The sequence below is a fragment of the Antechinus flavipes genome, chromosome 5 (assembly GCF_016432865.1).
Source record: "Antechinus flavipes isolate AdamAnt ecotype Samford, QLD, Australia chromosome 5, AdamAnt_v2, whole genome shotgun sequence".
Classification (NCBI taxonomy): Eukaryota; Metazoa; Chordata; class Mammalia; order Dasyuromorphia; family Dasyuridae; genus Antechinus; species Antechinus flavipes.
In genome coordinates, this window is record NC_067402.1 from 107917444 (window position 1) to 107938196 (window position 20753).

Genomic DNA, 20753 nt, shown 5'->3' on the forward strand with positions numbered 1-20753 from the left:
CAAGAGCCCTATATATGGTAGATGTATTAGCATTACCCCCTTTTGCAGATGATGAAACTAGGATTCAAAGTCTTGCCAAAGCATGTAATTAAAGAGGTAGAAGCAAGATTCAAATCCTCATCTTTTAGCTAGTGAGAGGCAGTAAAGCTTAGGAGAGAAAGGAAGCCTTAAAATCAGGAAGACCATAATCACCTCTGATATATAATGGTTGAGGGAGTAAAGTCACCAATTTCTCACTGCCCCAGGCAATACTCTAAACAAACTAAGTTGTAAACCAGGTAATATATATCCATTTGTAGATATACATATAATGGACAGGGTGCCAGGCCTGGAGTCTGGAGGATTCTTTTTCCTGAATTCAAATGCCAGTCTCAGATACTTACTAGCTGTGTGACCCTGGGCAAGTTATTTAAACCTGTCTGCTTCGGTTTCCTCAGCTATAAAATGAATTGGAGAAGGAAATAACAAACCACTCCAGTATCTCTGCCAAGAAAATCCCAAAAATGGAGACAGAGCGTCAGACATGAGTGAAAAGACTAAAGAACAAATGAAATCTATAAGGCTGGCCCCAAATTCAAAGTAATCCTAGTTGGTCAAAACACATCTCTTCCCTTCCTTGTCCCTTTCTCCAGTCCCTAAAAAGTAATAACTAGTTTGTGAGATTTATAAATAAGTTTTGAAATAAGCAATTTTGGTGGAACAAAATAGCAGAAATTTTAGAATTGGGAAAGAGAGCTTAGAGATCCTCTCCTTTTATACTTCATTTTAAAAAGAAACAGGGTTAAAAAGATATTATTTGCCCAAGGTCACAAAGGCACTAAAAGGTAAACAGTTTTAACCCTGGGCTGGAGAGATCAAGTCCCACATCAGGCTCCTTACTTACTACAGGGCAACAGGCAACAGGAACATCATTTGGACAAGTTTGTGTTTTCCCAAGGGGATATTTGGAAGTCTATTACTTTGGATATTTATAGTCTGGTGGGTTTTTTAAACCCCTTTATAATCACAAAATATACTGTTGTGCTTAGTGTGTATAAAAGCATGAAAAACTAGTTCTATTTGTAGGTTCTGCTACATGATTTGAATATGTCATTCTGTCATTACCATGAATGTAGTTGCTATAAAAGAAAAAAAATTAAATAAAAACCCTGTTAGTCTCACTAAAACAGAACTACTAACAAAAATATTTAATTTTGGCTTTCTAAAAATATAATGAAAACTAAATGAACATAATGATAGAATGCTCCTTGAAATATGACTGAATTTGTAAAACAAAAATTGTATAGGTTAAGTCAATTTTTTCACAAAGAATATATCTTTGAAATAATTAAAATAAACATAAAAATATGGTGCAAGAAATATTTTCTTTATATACAACCTTTCACTTATACACAATTGCAGAAAGTTAAATGAGAATGATCACATTTAAGACGCAATATAGGACAAAATAAGTACATTAATCATAGAAAAAAGCATTCCAAAGAGACTAATCTCAAGAGCAAGTTTAACATCCCATTTCTTTTCCCCTCAAAGCATATATTGTTGGACAACTAAGAGGTCTGACAAAAAAAAAAAATAAATAAACTTGCTCATTATTTAACTGGTTACACAATTATAAAAGTGCTGTGCTATGACAAAATAAGTGGAACTCACCAAAAATTAGTTGCTCTATAATAGTTTTAATTGATTTGGAACAATATAATTTAACACTAAATGCTTATAAAGCATCCAAGTGTGGTAGACAAAGAATTAGTATTACTGCCATCTGTTCAGCCATATATAAAAAGCAACTTAAAAAATTACTAAAAATTCACAATTTAAAGGTAACAAGGGAGACCACTAATTAAAACTAGCATTTCCTAGTCAAGCACCATGATGCAAGTATCAGAATCTCCCACGCAGGTATAGTGATCAGAAGAGTCCAGGAGAAGTAATAAAGGGTACTTTTGGTGTTATGGGTGTGTTTTAGCTCAAAGGCATCTCAGTGTATCTCATTTGGAAGAAAGTCATCCAGTCCTGGAGGAGAGCATAGGAGTGCCGAATAGGAAAGCATCCAGACGACATTACTACATGTTGGCATTAAGAGCTAGGTGGTTTCTTCTTGGCATCTAAATCTTTTTTAATCTCTTCAAGCTTTTTGGCCAAATTCGGAATCTTTGAAAAGAAAAGAATAGATTTTAACTTTGCATCTGACCAATAGCTTCTCCCCTCTCCCTTTCCTGTCAGCAAAGGCAATTTTCATAAATATATATGAGATAAATTTCACAAATTTACATTTCTTTCCAAAAGAGTTCTCAAAAGTACTGCTTTTTGGACTAAAAAGTACTATAAATACTGTTATTTGCATGCTAAATGTGCAAGAACTTATTAAGATAAAAAAGACTTCCTAGAAAAAAGACTTCATTTTCCACTATACCACACATTCCAAATACTCTATGAATGTATGAAACCCATGACTAGGAAATTTTATCGTCCCAATAAGGTTGCTACTGCAAATGCTCTTTGGTATACTAAAAATCTGAGTCTTGAAGATTAACATCATTTTATCTATCATTCTTTTTTTTTTTTTTAATATATTTTCTTTCCTTTTTTTTATTAACAAGATATATGCATGGGTAATTTTCAGCACTCCTTCCCCAGATGGCAGGTTGACCAATACATGTTAAATATGTTAAAGTATAAGTTAAATACATATACATGTTCATACAGTTATTTTGCTGTACAAAAAAAAAATCGGACTTTGAAATAGTGTACAATTAGCCTGTGAAGGAAATCAAAAATGCAGGCAGACAAAAATAGAGGGATTGGGAATTCTATGTAGTGGTTCATATTCATCTCCCAGAGTTCTTCCACTGGGTGTAGCTGGTTCAATTCATTATGGCTCTATTGGAACTGATTTGGTTCATCTCATTGTTGAAGAGGGTCACGTCCATCCGAATTGATCATCATATAGTATTGTTGTTGAAGTACATAACGATTTCCTGGTCCTGCTCATTTCACTCAGCATCAGCTCGTGTAAGTTTCTCCAGGCCTTTCTGAAATCATCCTGCTGGTCATTTCTTACAGAACAGTAATATTCCATAATATCCATGTATCACATTTTATTCAGTCATTCTCCAATTGATGGGCATCCACTCAGTTTCCAGTTTCTGGCCACTACAAAAAGGGCTGCCACAAACATTTTGGCACATACAGGTCCCTTTCTCTTCTTTAAAATCTCTTTGGGATATAAGCCCAGTAGTATAACATTGCTGGATCAAAGACACAGTTTGATCACTTTTTGAGCATAATTCCAAATTGCTCTCCAGAATGGCTGGATGTATTCACAATTCCACCAACAATGTTATCAGTGTCCCAGTTTTCCCACATCCCCTCCAATATTCTGCATTATCTTTCCCTGTCATTCTAGCCACTATCTGAAGAGTTGTCTTAATTTGCATTTCTCTGATTAATAATGGCTAGAAATAGTTTCAATTTCTTTGTCTGAGAATTGTCTGTTTATATCCTTTGACCATTAATCAATTGGAGAATGGCTTGATTTCTTATAAATTAGAGTCAATTCTCTATATATTTTGGAAATGAGGCCTTTATCGAAACCTTTGACTGTAAAAAATGTTTGCCCAGTTTATTGCTTCCTTTCTAATCTTGTCTGCATTAGTTTTGTTTGTACAAAACTTTTCAATTTGATATAATCAAAATTTTCTATTTTGTAAACAATAATGATTTCTAATTCTTCTTTGGTCATAAATTCCTTCCTCTTCCACAGGTCTGAGAGGTAAACTATCCTATGTTCTTTATCATTCTTTAAAGCAAAAACATTCTTCTCTCCTCTGAAAATCTTTTCAGAGATTCATTTCCACCTTCATCCTGTTTCAGATATACTGAGAGGTTCTAATCTTTTATCAATGATTCATTTTCGTGATTCTGGGAAAATAAACTTCCTTCCCCATCAGTAAAAGCTTCATAGCATCTCCTAATGAGGATGATAATTATGATAGCTAACATTTTTATGATTTAAGATTTACAAAACCACACCCCACACACACACAACACAGATGCATATGTTGTATGTATGAGATTTCCTCTGAATATCCATCAACAATCCTTTAAGGCAGAGGCTGTTAAAATCTCATTTGACAAAAGACTGTTATTTTCCCAAGGTTCACAGAGCCGGTAAATCTTTAAGTCCCAAATTTGAGCTCCCCAATTCAGTACTCTATCTGTGAAACAACTTTGTTTCCTAAGACAGTTCTGAAGAAATCTAAAAAAATTTGCAGAAGCTCTACTTTAAAAATTAGTCTTTAAAATTATTGGTAAATTCTGTTACTATAATTATCCAATTTCTCTCTACAAATGGAAATGACAGGAAACAAAAATTATCTGCTAAATGTCTTTTTTAATGCCCTTTCTACTTGAAAAAGAGTCCCAATTAAATGAGAAAGTAGTAGCTTAGGGCTAACAAATTACAGCATAAAATCATTGAGAGCAATCTCTCAATTACTAACAAGTTGCCCTCTTGTGGTGACATGGGGCAGAAATAGCACTATGAGTCTATGAGTGTGATGAAAAAATATCTGACTAAATGCTGGACTTACTTCCTTCAAGATTTAACCCTCATGCATCACCCTTTAAATATTTAAGGGGAAACCGCTCCTTATTTTTACTGGTATTCAATTCTGGCAAGAAAAACACCCCCAATTAAGGTCAATCACTATAAAACACTTCAACAGAAACAAAAAGGTCTTGGATGATAGTCACTTACATCATAGTTCTGCGCCAGATACATCCCGACCACATTGCCAAGAGTAAATCCTAGCTGAAGGAAAAAAAAAAAAAAACGGAATAGTCACAGATGTGAAAAGGGAAAGGATAGTAACAAGTATTTACACAGCACACACTAAGTGGCAGGCACCACATTAATCACTTTAAAAATATTATCCCACTTGATTCGAAGTTGATATAAATTGATTTCTTTTTTTGAAGAACAAATTTGGCAATACACAATGGAGTTACAAAACTGATGTATACCTCTTGATCCAGTGATCCCAGAAGTAGGCACCTACTGATATTTTTTATAAAAAGAGAAGTAACCATAACTACACAAAATCATTTGTGATGCTTTGTTTCTTGTTTTTGTAAAAAACAAACTGGAAACAACTTATAAATCCAAAGATTTGGGAAATGACCAAATAAAATATGGCATAACAATGTAATTGAGTATTATTGTGTTGTTACAAATAAAAAATATAAAAGAATGTAGAAAGATAATTAAGCTCTTATATTTTACAGATAGCTGCATTCAGTGCAATTTAATTCTTAAAGAAAGAATTAGAGCATATACACTTAATACAATTATATAAAAATAAGTCTTAAATAAATGGACAGATCAATAGGGGACAGTAAATTATTTTGTTAACATTTAAATTATTTTCTTTAAATTGTTCAGATTACACATGTGTATGTATAAAATATTCTTAAAAATTTATTTCTTATCTGTGTTTACACAAATTTATTACAAAACTTTTTAAAATTAAAAGTTCTGAAAATGTTGACCTTTTCTTTCCACTTATGAGAAAAAGCATCCAACAAAACTTAACACCAAAATCAAATACTACAATATCTTCCCAGGAATAAAGTGCAGTTATTATTCTAAAAACATTCAATGAAATTCCACCCTATTTTCACATTAGTGTTAAAGTGTGAACTCAAACGTCAAAACTAACCTCACCACAACAGTCTTTGATCCCATCTCCTGAGACCTAGCTACTCTCATACCTATCTTTGCTCTCTCTACTGCCTTTTTTTACTCCTGTAAAAAAATAACCTCCTTCCCATTTGTCTACAAAAATGTTCAGATCTCTACATCCTGAAAATTCTTCTTTCGTCCTTTTCTTCTTTTTGCTGCTCAACTTCAAGAAAGAGAAGCATAAATTCACCAGTGTACTTCCCCACCCACTTATTATGCCATGGCCCTCACAATCTGGTTTTTATCCCCACTCTACTAAAATTGCTAAACCCAAGGTCTCCAAAAAAGCTCTTAATTATCCAATCAACTGCCCTTTTTTTCAGTTTTCCTCACTGAATTCCACAATCTTTTTAATACTCTCTATAGCAAACCCATTCCTTCTTCATTTTAATTCTAATCTGTTCATTCTCCATCAGTGGTATCACTGTCAATTACTTTTTCTCAATGCCATATATCTGAAATGATTGGAAGTTGGGGGTAGAGTAAGAGTTGTTAATCAGATAAATAAAAGGTTAATTATTTAATTATAGTGCAGTTTCTTTGACATAGCAACAACAACAAAATTACTGGTCTATTTTAAGAGGTCTCTCTTTTCACAAAAATTATGCCACTTCCTATACTGTTCAAATTCTTTTAGACACACTGAAATATGGGGTTGAAAATAGACTTAGTTTAAAAATTTTTGCTATTTTACTTGTCAAAATTTAAAATAATTTTTACAAATTATTACATTCTCAGAGCCTCATTTTCATCTTTTGAAAAATTAGAAGTGTGGATTAAATCTCTGCAGTCCCTTTCTAGATTTAAGATTCTATGTTCTTCCTGTGTCTCAAATTATAATTTTGCAATTTTCCTGGGAAGTAGAGCAAATAGGATCATAGTTACTATAGTAAATATGTAAAATTATTCCAAACCCTAGTTTTTAGATACATCTTAACATTCTGACAGAGGCTATGTCTCAAAAATATGTTAACTTAATCAAAATTAAAGTTAATTCACTTTAACTTAGTATGTACTAAGATAAGTATTATACTTTTTAGGTTGGTTTGTTAGTCCAAAGGGATAGAATAAAACATACCAAACAATTTTATCTTTAAAAAATTTGGTCTCAGAAAAAAATAAAAGAAATACATCTCTCTTTTTATTAGAAAGGCAAAGAATGTTGCATGCATAGTCATATGCAATTATATATATTTGCACATATGTAACGTACATTAGAATTAGAATACAGAATTTCAAAATTAAAAGGGACCTAAGAGATATGGGCCAATTTCCTCCATTCTAATTGCTATGTAAAGAAAAGAAATTTGACCATTTTTCCCACATAGGCTTTCAAAAAACCAAATTCTTTATAGATGTCATTTCATCAATGCTATTATTCCCTACAACTGCCTAAGTTGCAATCCATTCTAAAGGTTCCATTCTCCTTTTCCAGGCCTATGTTTTTGATGACATTTTTAATGTTCTAATCTACCATGCATTTCTTTATTGTTCTTTAGGTGTTCTTGTAGCCATAAAGGATTATCAGAACAATCTTGGAATTTAAAAGATAGGTTTGCAAAAAAGATACCTTGGAATATGGGGTATACAGGATATTCAAGAAAGGACTTGCATAGAGATCATCCACCTCTGGAATTTATTTTCACCCAACTCACCTATGGTTCCAAGAAGCTCTGAGAAGTGCAATGCCAACACCCTGATAAAAACTGTCTCAGAAAACAGGCTAAATTAAGTTGAGGTAACCAACAGGCCTCAAATCCAGTGAGGTGGGGGGATGCCTACTTCAAACATGAGAAGACCTCCTCCAGTAGAGTGGTTAAATGAGAACAATCTGTTCCAATGATCATGAAGGTAGCTGAAGCAGGCATTATGGAATGCTTAGAGCTGAAGACACCAAAGTAATACATTGCATCCTGAGCCATTACCAGTAGTCCTGACTTTTCACCTTGCCAATGGAATTCAATGACAAAAAAAGAGGGAGGCTGCTGATTTTGTGCAACTCTGCCTTCCTTAAATACAATTCACCCAGAAATCAAGCCATCACCCAGTGATGTCACTGGTCCTCTTCAAAACATTGGAAAATGCAGAAAATGTAAGAACAAAACACATCAAACAATTTTATGTTTTAAAAAATCTGGTCTCGGAAAAAAATAAGGAAATATATCTGTTTTTATTAGAAAGGTAAAGAATGTTGTATGTATAGTCATATGCAATTATATATTTGCACATGTATGCACATATGTAACACACATGTGTAAAATACATGTACTGAAAGACTAACCAATTATTCCCACCCTACTGCAATATCAGTCTGGATAAGAAGCATTCTTTTATCACCTTTTTCCCCTCCTGGGGAGAGTTAGAACAAACTCTTAATTGATTCCGGATTTTAATTAGAAGGCTCTGCAATATTTTAGGACTTGAAAGCAATCAACACAATGCTATTTACAAACAGGAGAATCTGGAAAACCTGAAAAAATACACAGAATCCCTAAACCATTCCCACTTCTCTCTGGCTCAAATTTCTATACTGATATCTTCCAGGACAAAATTAAAAATCCTTGGCAAGTATATGTTTTCCCATTGTTTCATTTTAACAATCAAGGCCACTATTGTACCTTTCAAGGACTCTTCTATAGTCTCAATATAAGCATGAAAAACACTCAATGTTGGAGAACAATTTTCAAAACAAACCGTCTTTACCCATTTGAATGCCTCATCAATAAACACAGGATTCTGCACCTCCTGTTCAACAGCTCCACAGCCAAGATGTGGTATGCCACAGATCACTGTCTTCAAAATCCTGCCTCTCCTCCCTTCATCAAGGACCCCCACTCAGTACATGGGCAGATCAATCTCATAAAACTACTGTAGAGATAGAAAAGCAGGAGTGCATGATGACCAATGTTCTCAATCACTTTTTGTCTACAATTAATGTTATTGTTTCCCAAACACTTGGTATTCTCCACTTTTTCAGATTTACTGAGTCAAACTACTTCACCATTTGCTTTAACAAGTCAGTGATCAGACTAAATTCAACCAATTCAGATCAGATATACAGAACTTGCAGTTTTCTGTCTCAAGATATATCATCTTTCACTGCTTAATTGATGCTTGCCATTTCCAGTACTTCCTTCCTTTTTTTTTCAAGAAGGAAGTATTCATAATAGACAGGTAGCTCTTTACTGAAGTTAAACGTCTTTGTCCTTTTCCTTTGTTCCTTGAGCAACATTTTTGCTGATCCCCTTATACCTACCTTTGCAATTAAGTCAGAGTATTAAGACTCTTCAAATTAAATTAAATGGGCTTTATTTGAGCTTCACATTTTTCTATCATCCTCTGCATCAAATGCCCAAACTACAATTATATTCATAGTGGTTTTGTTTTATTTTTTTAAACCAGCTTTCATAATGAATATACAAATAAAATACCAAATGTACCATCAAATAGAAATTATTGCTGCATTTGGACATGCCAACTCTAAAACCAACTCTGCCAACTTCTTTGCCTCTCCAAAAATGGCCCGTGAGCCATTTTTCCATTTAGCTACATGTTCCTTTTATCTCCTAGCTTTATTTATACCAAGAATATCCAAACTGATATAATTCTATGACTCTAGTGATATGTATACTCAGTGGTCATTAGACATGGACCTCACTTTAGAGAAATAACTGAACCCATTATTATTAACTAGACCCTGTACAATTCTTAGCACTCTTTGTCCCTGCTTTTTATTGGGAAGGGGAGGAGAGGGGGGAATCATCCTGTTATTATCACTGCCTATGCAAGAGAGGCGAAAGAGGAATTAGGATTTTTTCTCTTCCTTTGCTTTTTAGGTTGCCAAGACTAAATAATTGGCAGACCTTTTATAGAATAACAAGATCAAGGATATAATGGGAGGAAGGACCTGGATGGGGATACTCTATTGGGGGAGGTACTTAGAATAACATAATGGAGGGAGGTACGGGAAAGATTCAAACATTAAAAGGAGTGTTTATAGTTTAAAGATACAAGACCTTTATCTCATCAAATATTCAAGAGGGAATGATTATAGCCTGGGGTTTTGGGGCAGAGCAGCTGAGGTAGGACAACCTCAAGGAGACTGTGGCACAACAATTTGTTTTTTGCCATATAAAGCCTTTCAATGTAGGAGAAGTATGGCTTCAGTGTGTATACAGTTGTCTCTATTATTACTCAGGAGGCTCATCTCCAATTGTCCTGATCTTCTGGCCACTGATAACTAGGTGGCTCTAGTTGAACAAAAGAGGTTGGTGACCTTGCACAGCTTCCTCTCTCTTAAATCCAATTCACCTGCATGTCACTTGCATCTCCCCTCCCTAATATCAAGGTCCTTTTCTAGAATGAAGGACAAACAATAACAATGTAATCAAAGAGTGGCTTAGTCTACTTTCAACTCTCCCAACTAGTACATCAGGATCTTCCAGTAGCTTTTGAAAAGCTTTGCCTACTTTATCTCCAAGTCAGCTGCCATGACTCATACTTCCCCACCCTAAAATTTCATGTTTTTCTTGGGGAAAGAAAATTTGGATGTAAACTAGGCCTTTCCCTTGTTGGCTCAGATTTCCAGCCCTTCTCCAGATAAGCAAAATTTGAGAAATTAATCAACCCCCCCCCCAAAAAAAATTAGAAAAATGGGGAGGCACTGAAAGTTTTTAAGTAGAAAATGTTATATAGAATGTTATTTAATATGGTGGCTGTTCTATATTCAGATAATCTTGCCTACTATTTTCCTGAGAAAACAGCAGCCATTAATGAGCTTTATTTCCCAACTTCAATCATCAACTCTTGGCTCAATTTCACCCTCCAAATCTTGCCCATTCTACCAACACATTTCTAGTCACTTGCTCCTTAACTCCACTCCCACAAGCACATGATAGTTCCAAGTCCTATTTAATTATTATAAAATTCTAATTGAGCTCCCTGTTTCCAATCTCTTTCCATTCAGATCATTCTCCACACAGTAGCCAAAATAATATTGATTAGAGAAGGCTGGTAGCTAGATGGCATAATGGAGAAAGCTAGATTTGTAGTTTGGGGTTAACTCTTGTCTCAAGAGACTTTCTGGCAACAACTCTAGGTAATAACTTGACCACTCAGCCTCAGATTTCTCATCTGCAAAACTGTTACAATAATAGCACCTACCTTTTTAAAATGGTACTTACAGAAGAAGTAAAATAGGCACCAGGAGTGATAAATATGAAACAGATTTGGGAGAGCAATAGATTATTAAATAAGAATATCATATAAAAATAGCATAATCTAGATTCAGATGAGACAAAAAGAAATGTCATAAGCAGTCATCACAGGTTATAAAGTAGTAATATTTATTTTGTGAATAAACATACAAATTAGCAAGGAAAATTTTTAACAATTAAAAAGGGGAAAGAGAAGTTCCTAGTGGAACTCACAATTAACCAGAAAGAAGACACCATTAAAAGGAATGCAACATGCTGGGAATATGCCATTGACTGGCAGGTTAAATCCATAGTAGAGTTTAGCAGACTAATCCCAAAAGGGTTAGGAAGGGAAGGGGATTCACTATTGAGTAGCAAGCTTTAGGGATTTAGTACCCCTAAAAGAGCTATAACAAGGAGAAAGACACCAGGCAGGCCGCAGGCCACAAGGGGTGGAAGGCTAAGCCTAAAAAAGGGACTTAATAAAAGATCGGCACCAAGGTAGAAATTTTATAGGGGAAATATCTGGTAGGAAGGGGGGGTTACATAACTTAGCTTTCTGATTGGATACAGTAAGGTGGGAGTTTCTAAAGACCTTCCAGTAGGGTGGGATTGTAATAGAAAGTCCACTAGAACAAAAGGACTACTTAAAAATAGAGGGCTTACTGAAGGCTGAACAGATTCCAAATTAGTTCCTTTTCCAGCTTGCCTATAATTATAATCTTATCAGTGTTTCAGGCTTTCTCAGGCTTATCTAGCTACTCAGAACTACCAACAGTTACAATCAAGGTTTAAAAATAAAGTACTAAGCTTTACTCTGGCTAAAACATAACCTGACCCCTTCGCAAATGTTCTCTTTTCCAGAGGACCTTGTATTTAGCTGGTTTTTATGTATTTTAATTCACTTATCTGGCGTATATATTTATATAAATATACTTCTCTTCCCTATGAGAATGCATGCTCCTTGCCAGTAGATGGTACTTCATTGCAGTAAACACCTAAAACTTGCTGATTTACATTCATAAAGTTAAATTGGTACCACTTACAAAATATTAAAGCCAAAAACTGTGTACACTGATCCAGCAGTGCCACTGTATCCCAGGGAAATCATAAAGAAGGGAAAGGGCCCCACATGTGCAAAAATATTTGTAGCAGCCCTTTTTGTGGTGGAAAAAATTTGGAAAAGGAGTGGCTGCTCATCAATTGGGGAATGACTGAATAAGTTATGGTAGATGAAAGTAATGGATTAATAATGAACAAGCTGATTTTAGAAAAGCCTATAAAGATTTACATGAAGTGATGCCAAGTTAAAAGCAGAACCAAGATATATTGTTCACAATAACAGCAAAATTGTGCAGTGATCAACTACAAAAAATTCTATAGTTCTTCTCAGGAATTCAGTGATCCAGGGCAATCCCAATAAATTTCGGATGGAAAATACCATTTGCATCCATAGGGAGAATTATAGACAATAAATGTAAATCAACATGTGGTATGTTCACTTTTTTTTTTCTTTGTCTTCTGGATTTTTTTTCCCTCATGGTTTTTCCCTTTTGCTCTGATTTTTCTCTCCCAGCATGATTTATAAAGAAATGTATTATTAAAAAAAAAAAAAAAAAAAAAAAAAAAAAAAAAGAATGTACATATATAACCAGAAAAAATTAAACAATTAAAAATATATTAAAGGCTAAAAAATCTGAGACCAGAAGAAGGTAAACTATGACTGCTGTCTACCGATATCGGTGTGTCAAATTTGGTTATACGGTAAGGTTCAGTAGAAGAAAATGTCAGAAAATGAACACGACATAAAAACAAAATGGCAGGGGTAGCTAGGTGGCGCAGTGGACAGAGCACCAGCCCTTAAATCAGGAGAACCCGAGTTTAATCTGGCCTCAGTCCCTTAACACTCACATCCTAGCTGTGTGGCCCTGGGCAAGTCAATTGCCTCAGCAAAAAAAAAAAAAAAAAAAAAAAAAAAAAAGGCATAAACTTATTTTCAAAATATAAAAAAAGAATCCAGAATTACAAATCATAAAATAAACATTTTCATCCGTGATTTGACGTAGAAATTTATGGGCATATTAACTTAATGAAACTTGCATCGTCCTTCTAAGCATACTACTTCCTTGAAAAGGGAGAAATCAATAAAGTTCGATACAGAACTGTAGTTTAAAAAAAAAAAAAGGTTTATGACGACTATTTCAGTTATTAATGGCACTCCCAAGGAGCACTTTGGGAAAAGTTATGAACAACAGTAAGACTGTTCCAGCTGTTCACAACCCAATCAGCGATTTTCAAAATCTGGAAGCCATACAATCCTTTGCAAATATACTAATACCTACAAGCCTCGATTCATTCCCTTCATTATTTACTGTATTTAATGCCACTATTTCGATATTTCATTTTCTGTCATGAAAACAACTAGCCTGGCTACAAGTTGGGATAACTACATTAAACTTTGGAAAAATAAGCATTCCCTTACTCTTCCTTCTCCATCCCCCCCAAAAAAAAGCATCAGGAACACGGTGACAGGCTTTAAATCACAGGTTTTTATACATCAGAAAAACTCCAGAAAAAATTAAGTTGGGCTACGAAAGAAAATGTAGCTTTACTTCAGCCCTCTCGGGTGAAGCTTCATACTGGGCGGAGAATAGATCGGGTGGCAGTCTCGGGATGTTTACGGAACGGGAGGAACGGTTACACACCTACAAATTAGGCAGAGACAAAAGGCAATGTAGAAGTCATCTTTCAAAACCGAGGATTCAGAAGGGGGACAAGGCAGTCGAAACCTGAAACCCTCAGGAAGAATCCGGTAAAGTCCGAGGAGCCGGGATCCCAAAAAGTGCACTTCAGGGGCCGTAGGCCCAGAGAGCCAGTTTGGGAACATCGCGGGGAGTGGGGAGGCTCACCGCGGGCCCCGGCCCCGCCCCCCTTGGCTCCGCCCCGCGGGGGGACTCCGGTTCCTATCGGCCGAGTCTCCCCTAATTTTATCCCCACTCTGCTTGCCCCACTTCATCTCCAACGCTGGAGTGGAAGCAGAAAAGGCAGCGCGAGGCCGACACTCACCAAAAACTGAATCATGGTGACGGAGGTGGAGGCGACAGCGGCAACGGCAGCAGTTGAAGTAAGACACCGAACCAATAAGCTCTAAACCTCCCTCTGAGAGAGGGGTTAGCGGAAGTGAAAGGATAGGGAAAAAAGGAAAGGAGTTTGCTTCCGGGTCACGAGTACACCCACGTGTTTTAGGCTTTCTAGTCCCGCCCTCCCCCTCCCGCCTAGAGTTTTGAACAGGAAAGGCTCCGCCTCTAGGTGGGGAAGGGTCGAGTTTGCAAACTCAGTTGGATTAACCACCCAACTAAGGCTGTGATTTACTCCCACTATCCGCTCAAAGGGTCACGGTTATCGCCCGAGTATGTAATACAGTTTTCAGCTCTTACTCTGTACAAAAAGCATAGAATCATAGATTAAAAATGAAAAGGATGGCAAGGAGGACCCAAAAAGGTAACTCTCCACGAGGAGAGGGCTGCGGAAGGAGAGGCACACATATATCCTAAGGGGTCTTCACGCTAAGAACTTAAAAAAAAAATTAAATACAACAAAATTTCATATTAAAACGTAAGAATGATTCTTAACTTCCTTGACACGCAAAAGGGAGGGTTAATAAATCCATAGTAGTGTGCCGACCTCTGAATTCTATTCCCTTTCCCTCATTTCATAGATAAAACATTTTCAAGGGCAGAGGTGGTGACTCGCCTAGCATCAAAAAGTAACTTTCCTGGCATTGAAATGTGTATGTTCTAAGTCAATAATTTGATCTTTGCCTTTCTTAAGAATCAATTGTCAAGTCTTGTTGAACTTCCCAACAGTCTCTCCCCCTACAAGGGTTCATAAGAAGGATCCGACTGTAAAGAATAAGATTACAAATACCTAAAGGAAAACAATTCCCAAAAGGACAAAAAATAACTGGAAAAAGGAACTGATATGAGTGCACAGAGAACTTATTAACTTTGTTTCAATAAAGTAAATGTGGCATAGAGGATTGAGAGCTAGGTTTCAGAATCAAAAAGGCCCGGGTTTAAATAACACCTTTTACATATATTGATTCTATGATCCTCTCCATGCCCCCAAGTAACTCTCTAAGATTTCAGGTTGTAAAATTGTTATCAGCAATGATAAATCAAATGAGATGCTATGTACACACAGAGTAGGCATTTAATAAATGCCTATTCTCTTCCTTTTCCTGCCTAGGGAACTTGTTAATTGCAGTAATTTAAGTTGAGCCATATGGGATCTCTCACTTACACTAAACAAACAAACAAAAAAAAACATAGGGACTGGACGGAGAGGTGTGCTGAAATTTTTTATTGGTAAAATTTTGAAATTTTGAAAATTGAAATTATTCAATTGTGACAAACAAAAGACCTACTTGAGAACAAAATGCTTAAAGCTGAAATGATAAGTGGTCTTTTAACTTTCTACCAGGGGTATTACAATCCTATCAGTGTTTCAGGCTTCCTCTGCTTATGTCCACCTAGCTACTCAGGACCTTATTAACTTTTTTAACTTTATGGTTTACATGTCTTGATTGGAACAGAAAATAGGGGGGGGAAAAAAAAAAGAGAGAGAGAGAGCAAGATGAGACAAGTCATTCTCTTTTTCTGTAGATCAGTAGATCAATCACAGAGACTAATAAGCATCAGTATTAAGTTAAATCCTGGAGCCCCTAAGTATCATCAGTGAAGAGAAAATAGCAGTTAATAATAGAAACTATTCACTGCATACTGTAAGTAGATATAGTCCTGCAAGCAGAGAGTTGTCATTAAAGAGAACTGTAAGTTAAACTAAATCACCAGTATTACAAACGTGATAAAATCTTAAATTCCACTCAAGTCTAAAATTCTATGACTTTCTTGTTGGTTGTACATGATGTAATGTCTATGGATTCTGAAATGATTCAATAGAAATAATTGCTGATCTACCCAAGTGAGCAACACCATCTAGTGGTAACCTACTAAAACTGCAAGTTCCTGTCAAATTCTGAAAGGATATTAGAATTACACACTTTTAGGCCAAGAGGATTTGGGACATTATCTAACTAATAATCCTTTCATTTAACAAGAGATAACTGAGACAGAGAGATGATAGTATGTCTATAGCTATTTTCTGCAAAATAAAATGCTAGTCTGATTAATGAATCTTTAAAAGTCTTTAAAACTACTGCCAACTGTCAATAAATCAGTAATCAGGATAAAGCATATCTATTATAATAAGTCAGTATATTTCAAAAGACAGGAGATAAACCACTGGTGTGAGTACTCCTTAAGATGATTCCAACTCTCAAGAGCAGAGGGATCAAAACACACACACATACACACACCCATAGGAAACCCCAGCAAACCCAGATTAAAACATAATTGGGAAATTTTAAAAATAAAATATAAAAATAAAATAACATTAAATTTTAAAACTAAGCTGTTATGTGGCCCCCAGGGATCCTTCTCTGTTTGTAGTTCTCATTACAATTTGAATTTGAAGAATTGGTATACATGTTTTCCAGAAGCTTCTCCTTACATTTATTATTAACTCTATTTGAATTAAACTTTTTAAAAGCACGGTCTGTTTTTTATTCAGTTGAAAGGCATTTCTTAAGCTTGTTGTCAGACACTGTGCTGGGTACTGGGAACACAAATGCCAAAAAAATAAGTCTTCCAGGAATTTATATTACAACAGGGAAAATCATGGGCAGACAAATGACAACACATGGGCACACATATGTATACATGTGTGCATATAAAAATACATATATACACATGTATGTGTAGTGATAAAAGCTAATTTCTTTTGGAGGAAGGGGTTTGTGTTAACAACTTGATCTAGATAGCATTCCTGTAAAACAGAGACATAATCTAAGCTTTGAAGTCACAGAAGACTGAAGGCAGACATGCATGATGTAGTACAATTTAATACAAAGCTTAAGAGGCAAGAAATGTTATGTACAGGAAACAGCAAACCAGTCAGTCTGCATGGAAGACAGAAGTCAAAATCATGTGCACTAAGCCTAAAAGATCAGCAGGAGTTGTAGAATGAAGCTTCAAAGAACAAGCTAAGGGAAGCAGGCAAGAGACATGGGCACTGGACTTAAAAGTGAGGTCCAGAATTCAAGCCTACCTCTGCCACTTAATACTTGTGGGACTTCAGAGAAATCACTTACAATAAGAATAATTTTCAGACAAAACCATTTGGTCATATTAAAAGATGCTCTAAATCACTATTAATCAGAGAAATGCAAATTAAGACAACCACTACATACCTCAGATCAACTAAAATGACAGGAAAGGGGGATGTAGGAAAATTGGGACACTACATTGTAGGTGGAATGGTGAACTGATCCAACCATTCTGGTTGCATTCTGGAACTATGGCCAAAGGGCTATCAAGAGTGCATACTCTCTGATCCAGCATTGTCTCCTGGGACTGGAAATTGAGTGGATGCCCATGTGGAATGTGGAAATATGTATAGAATTGCACATGTTTAACATATATTGTATTACTTGCTATCTAGAAGAGGAGGTTAAAGTGGAGGAAGGGAAAAATTTGGAACACAAGGTTTTTTGCAAGGGTGAATATTGAAAACTCATTCCATATGTTTTTAAAATAAAAAGCTATTTAAAAAAACTATACAGGTATTTGGAAAAATAAAATACTATTAAAATATATATAATTTTAAATCACTAGCTTCTAAAGTTCCCTCTGATTTTTGTTTCTATCTTATCCCAGGTTGAGGTTCTTTACTTGAGATTCATGAACTTGATAACTGTATTTCAATATAATTGGGTTCCTTTGTAATCCCATGGTTTTTGTTTTATGTATCTAAAAATGTTATTCTGACAAGGGATCCATAAGATTCATCAGATTGCCAAAAGGGTCAATGACACACAAAAAACCAGTAAACATCTGGAAGTAAGAGAACGCTACTAGAGCTTTCTAAGCAAGAAAATGACAATGTAGGAGAACTTGTGCTTTAGGATACTTGAGAGTGGTATTAAGAATGGAAAGAGAACTGAGATCAAACCTAATCAGGAAGTTATTGCAATGATTATCTTTGTCTCCTTAAAGCCCAGCATATATTTAAATGAATTGTTATAGATAAAAACAAAAACAAAAAAACCAACCTTCTGGTATCCACCCTCTGGCAATTGATAATTTCTAACATAAGATTTTCAAAAATATTTTACATCTTAACTCATTTACCTTTATAACACTGAAAATATTACCCCCATTTTACATCAGAGGACTTATCCCCACTTTACATAAGGGATTTTCATAGGGTCATATAGTAGGGAATGTCCAAGGCTCAATATGAACTCAAGTCTTCCTGATTCCAAGTGCTCTACTCTAATGACCATGGCATATAGCTGCTCTGGTGAAGTATGAGGTCCGGAATTCAAGCCTACCTCTGCCACTTAATACTTGTGGGACTAAAGAAAAATCACTTACGATATCATCCATAAAAATAGCCCCCCCACCCACCCTTCTCCATTTGATGCCTTTTCATTTTGGAAGCATCTACCAAATTCTGACTAACATGCCCTTCAAGAACCCAGGCCACGTTCACAATGCCATGAGGCATTAGAGAAAACGAAATTTTATTTGCTGATACCCAATAACTTTAACAATTTTAGAATATCTATTATATAAAACAATGGAGAAAAGTTAATGCAGAATGAAGACAGAGACCTTCTCATCCAAACTCAAACTTATTTTACATATAAAAGGGTTAGCTTCCTCCTCCCCAATGGTGAGTGTGCCAAGTTATTCAGGCTGTCATTACTAGGAGGTGGGTTTCCAAATAAAACTGGTTTAGACAGATAGGCTGGTCAGATCTAAAGATTCCACAAAAGAGAAGCTAACAGATTTCTTTTCACCAGTGGTACTCAAGTACTTAAAACAAAAACCCAGGAAATTAACCTTTGTATGGTTTTGCCTGAAAAAATGAACTTAAAAGTAATAAAAACGTACAACAAGCAAAATTGATTGGTAATATACAAAACAAGTACTTCATTTATCCAGCATCAGTAGGAAATAAATTGTATAACATAAGTGAAGTTATCATCCTAAGAAAGACTTTTTTGGTCCATTCTTTTTCTGAAATTTTATATACAAAATGGTTCCACTCTTCCTTGCCTTTTCAAACAATGTATGAGAAACAAGAATTTAGCCCCTTCTGATATCTGATACTCTGAAGCATGTATTTATAGCTTAATGTGCCACCAAAATTGCCACAGGCTACTGTTGTTACTGTTATCTTCTCTCAATTTTACCTGCTCCATGCCTTTAGCTTGGAATAATGTTCTTGACCCTTGCCTCGTATCTGTTGTACTCAGAGAACTGAATTAAAAAGCTGAAATGGAAAAATCTAAATTAAAACACAATTCAGAATCAAAGGCATGGGAGGAAAGCAGTCATCTGCTTTCCTGCTTTCTCTGCTTTTTCTGCTTTTTCTCCTTTCTTTGTCTTTTTTCTGGTGATTTCAGTATTTTTGCCAGAAGACGATGGGTAAATATACATTATTGCAGATGGTATTTTAAATCATTTTTTTATTCAATTAAATTGCTTTTAAATATGTTTGTTTGTTAGCAAGATTCTTCTAAGTTAAGCAAGGGATTCTTGGTCCCTACACAGCTCAATTATTATATCCTAATTTTGTTTTTGTTTTGGCTCTAGATTTTTTTTTATTTCAATACCCTTTAACAAAGTGGATCAGCAACAATTCTGCAATTTATTAGCTAGGACAGTTGAGAAGTGAGGTGATTTACTTAAGTTATTTGTCAGAGACAGGACTTGAAACCAGAATTTCCAAACTTGCCACATCAGGATGCCTCTCTCCCTTCTCCAGGTACTTCTTGTACAGCTTTGTCCTGCGCTGGGTGAACCATGGACTAAACCACTACCTGTCCAATTTTACCCTTCACAGAATCCTCTAGGCCTAGACAAACAAGTCTATTCAGTGACACTTAACATGCCTCATTCTCACCACCATTGTCCTTTTGATCTTTTTGGTGCTGTTATCTGGAAGTTCTCCCTCTTTTCTAAATCTTACCAGCCTTTCTGGGCATCCAAAATAATTCCAAAACATCATTTGAGAGAAATAAAGGCATTTTGTTAAGTATCTGCTGAAGTTATTTTAAGCCTTCTGAATTATCATGAAAATCTGTAACACTGGAAGCAAAGTTTTCATTTTCTTTGCTTACCTGAGTTTAGAAGGAGCTATTGCTTCTTCTCAGCAGTATTTCTGAAATATTAGACCAGAACAGAGAGATTGAAATTTAAAAAGAAGCACTTTTACTACACAGAAAGTATGACCAGATATAGAGCAGTGATGTGAAACTGGTCATTTCCATCAAGTTAATTATATATGACATAAAAATATAGTTAATTTGGGAAATTTCAAGACAAGTTTTGAAAAACAAATATCAAATACTTATTTCTCTAGTTATATGCATAACAATATATACTTTCAGCCTACAAAACATTGCTGGAAAAGAGTGGTTTTATATTTTTGTAGCATACTATTCAAAGACAGGCCTAATTTATAAAATAATGTGGCTATTTATCCATATTCCTATTCCCAAGGATAAAAATGAGCATGGAAAACAGCAGAACTATAGCTTTACTGGGATGAAGGAAAAGCCAAAGTTTCAACAACACACTTTTTGTTTTACATAGAGAATTTTTCTTTTTATCTACCCCTCCCAACCTTCCCACCTCCTAAGGATCATTTATTAGATCATTTTTCAAAAGATGGAAGGTCCA

General features: G+C 35.3%; 1 protein-coding gene across 1 annotated transcript; it reads right to left on the reverse strand.

Moving 5' to 3' along the window:
* Positions 1-1659: 1659 nt before the first annotated feature.
* On the reverse strand, positions 1660-14128 carry STMP1 (short transmembrane mitochondrial protein 1). The gene is made up of 3 exons (XM_051963253.1): positions 14008-14128; positions 4763-4816; positions 1660-2154 (listed from the first exon to the last, which is right to left on the reverse strand). The coding sequence occupies exons 1-3, from the start codon at positions 14020-14022 to the stop codon at positions 2080-2082; spliced, it is 144 nt and encodes a 47-aa protein (XP_051819213.1). The 5' UTR covers positions 14023-14128; the 3' UTR covers positions 1660-2079.
* Between the last annotated feature and the right edge of the window lie 6625 nt (positions 14129-20753).

Bases quoted from the DNA above. Each gene is read 5' to 3' on its own strand.
- STMP1 (XM_051963253.1), bottom strand. The intron at 2,155-4,762 runs GTAAGTGACTAT...TTCTTTTCAAAG, and splicing joins ATCTGGCGCAGAACTATGAT to ATTCCGAATTTGGCCAAAAA.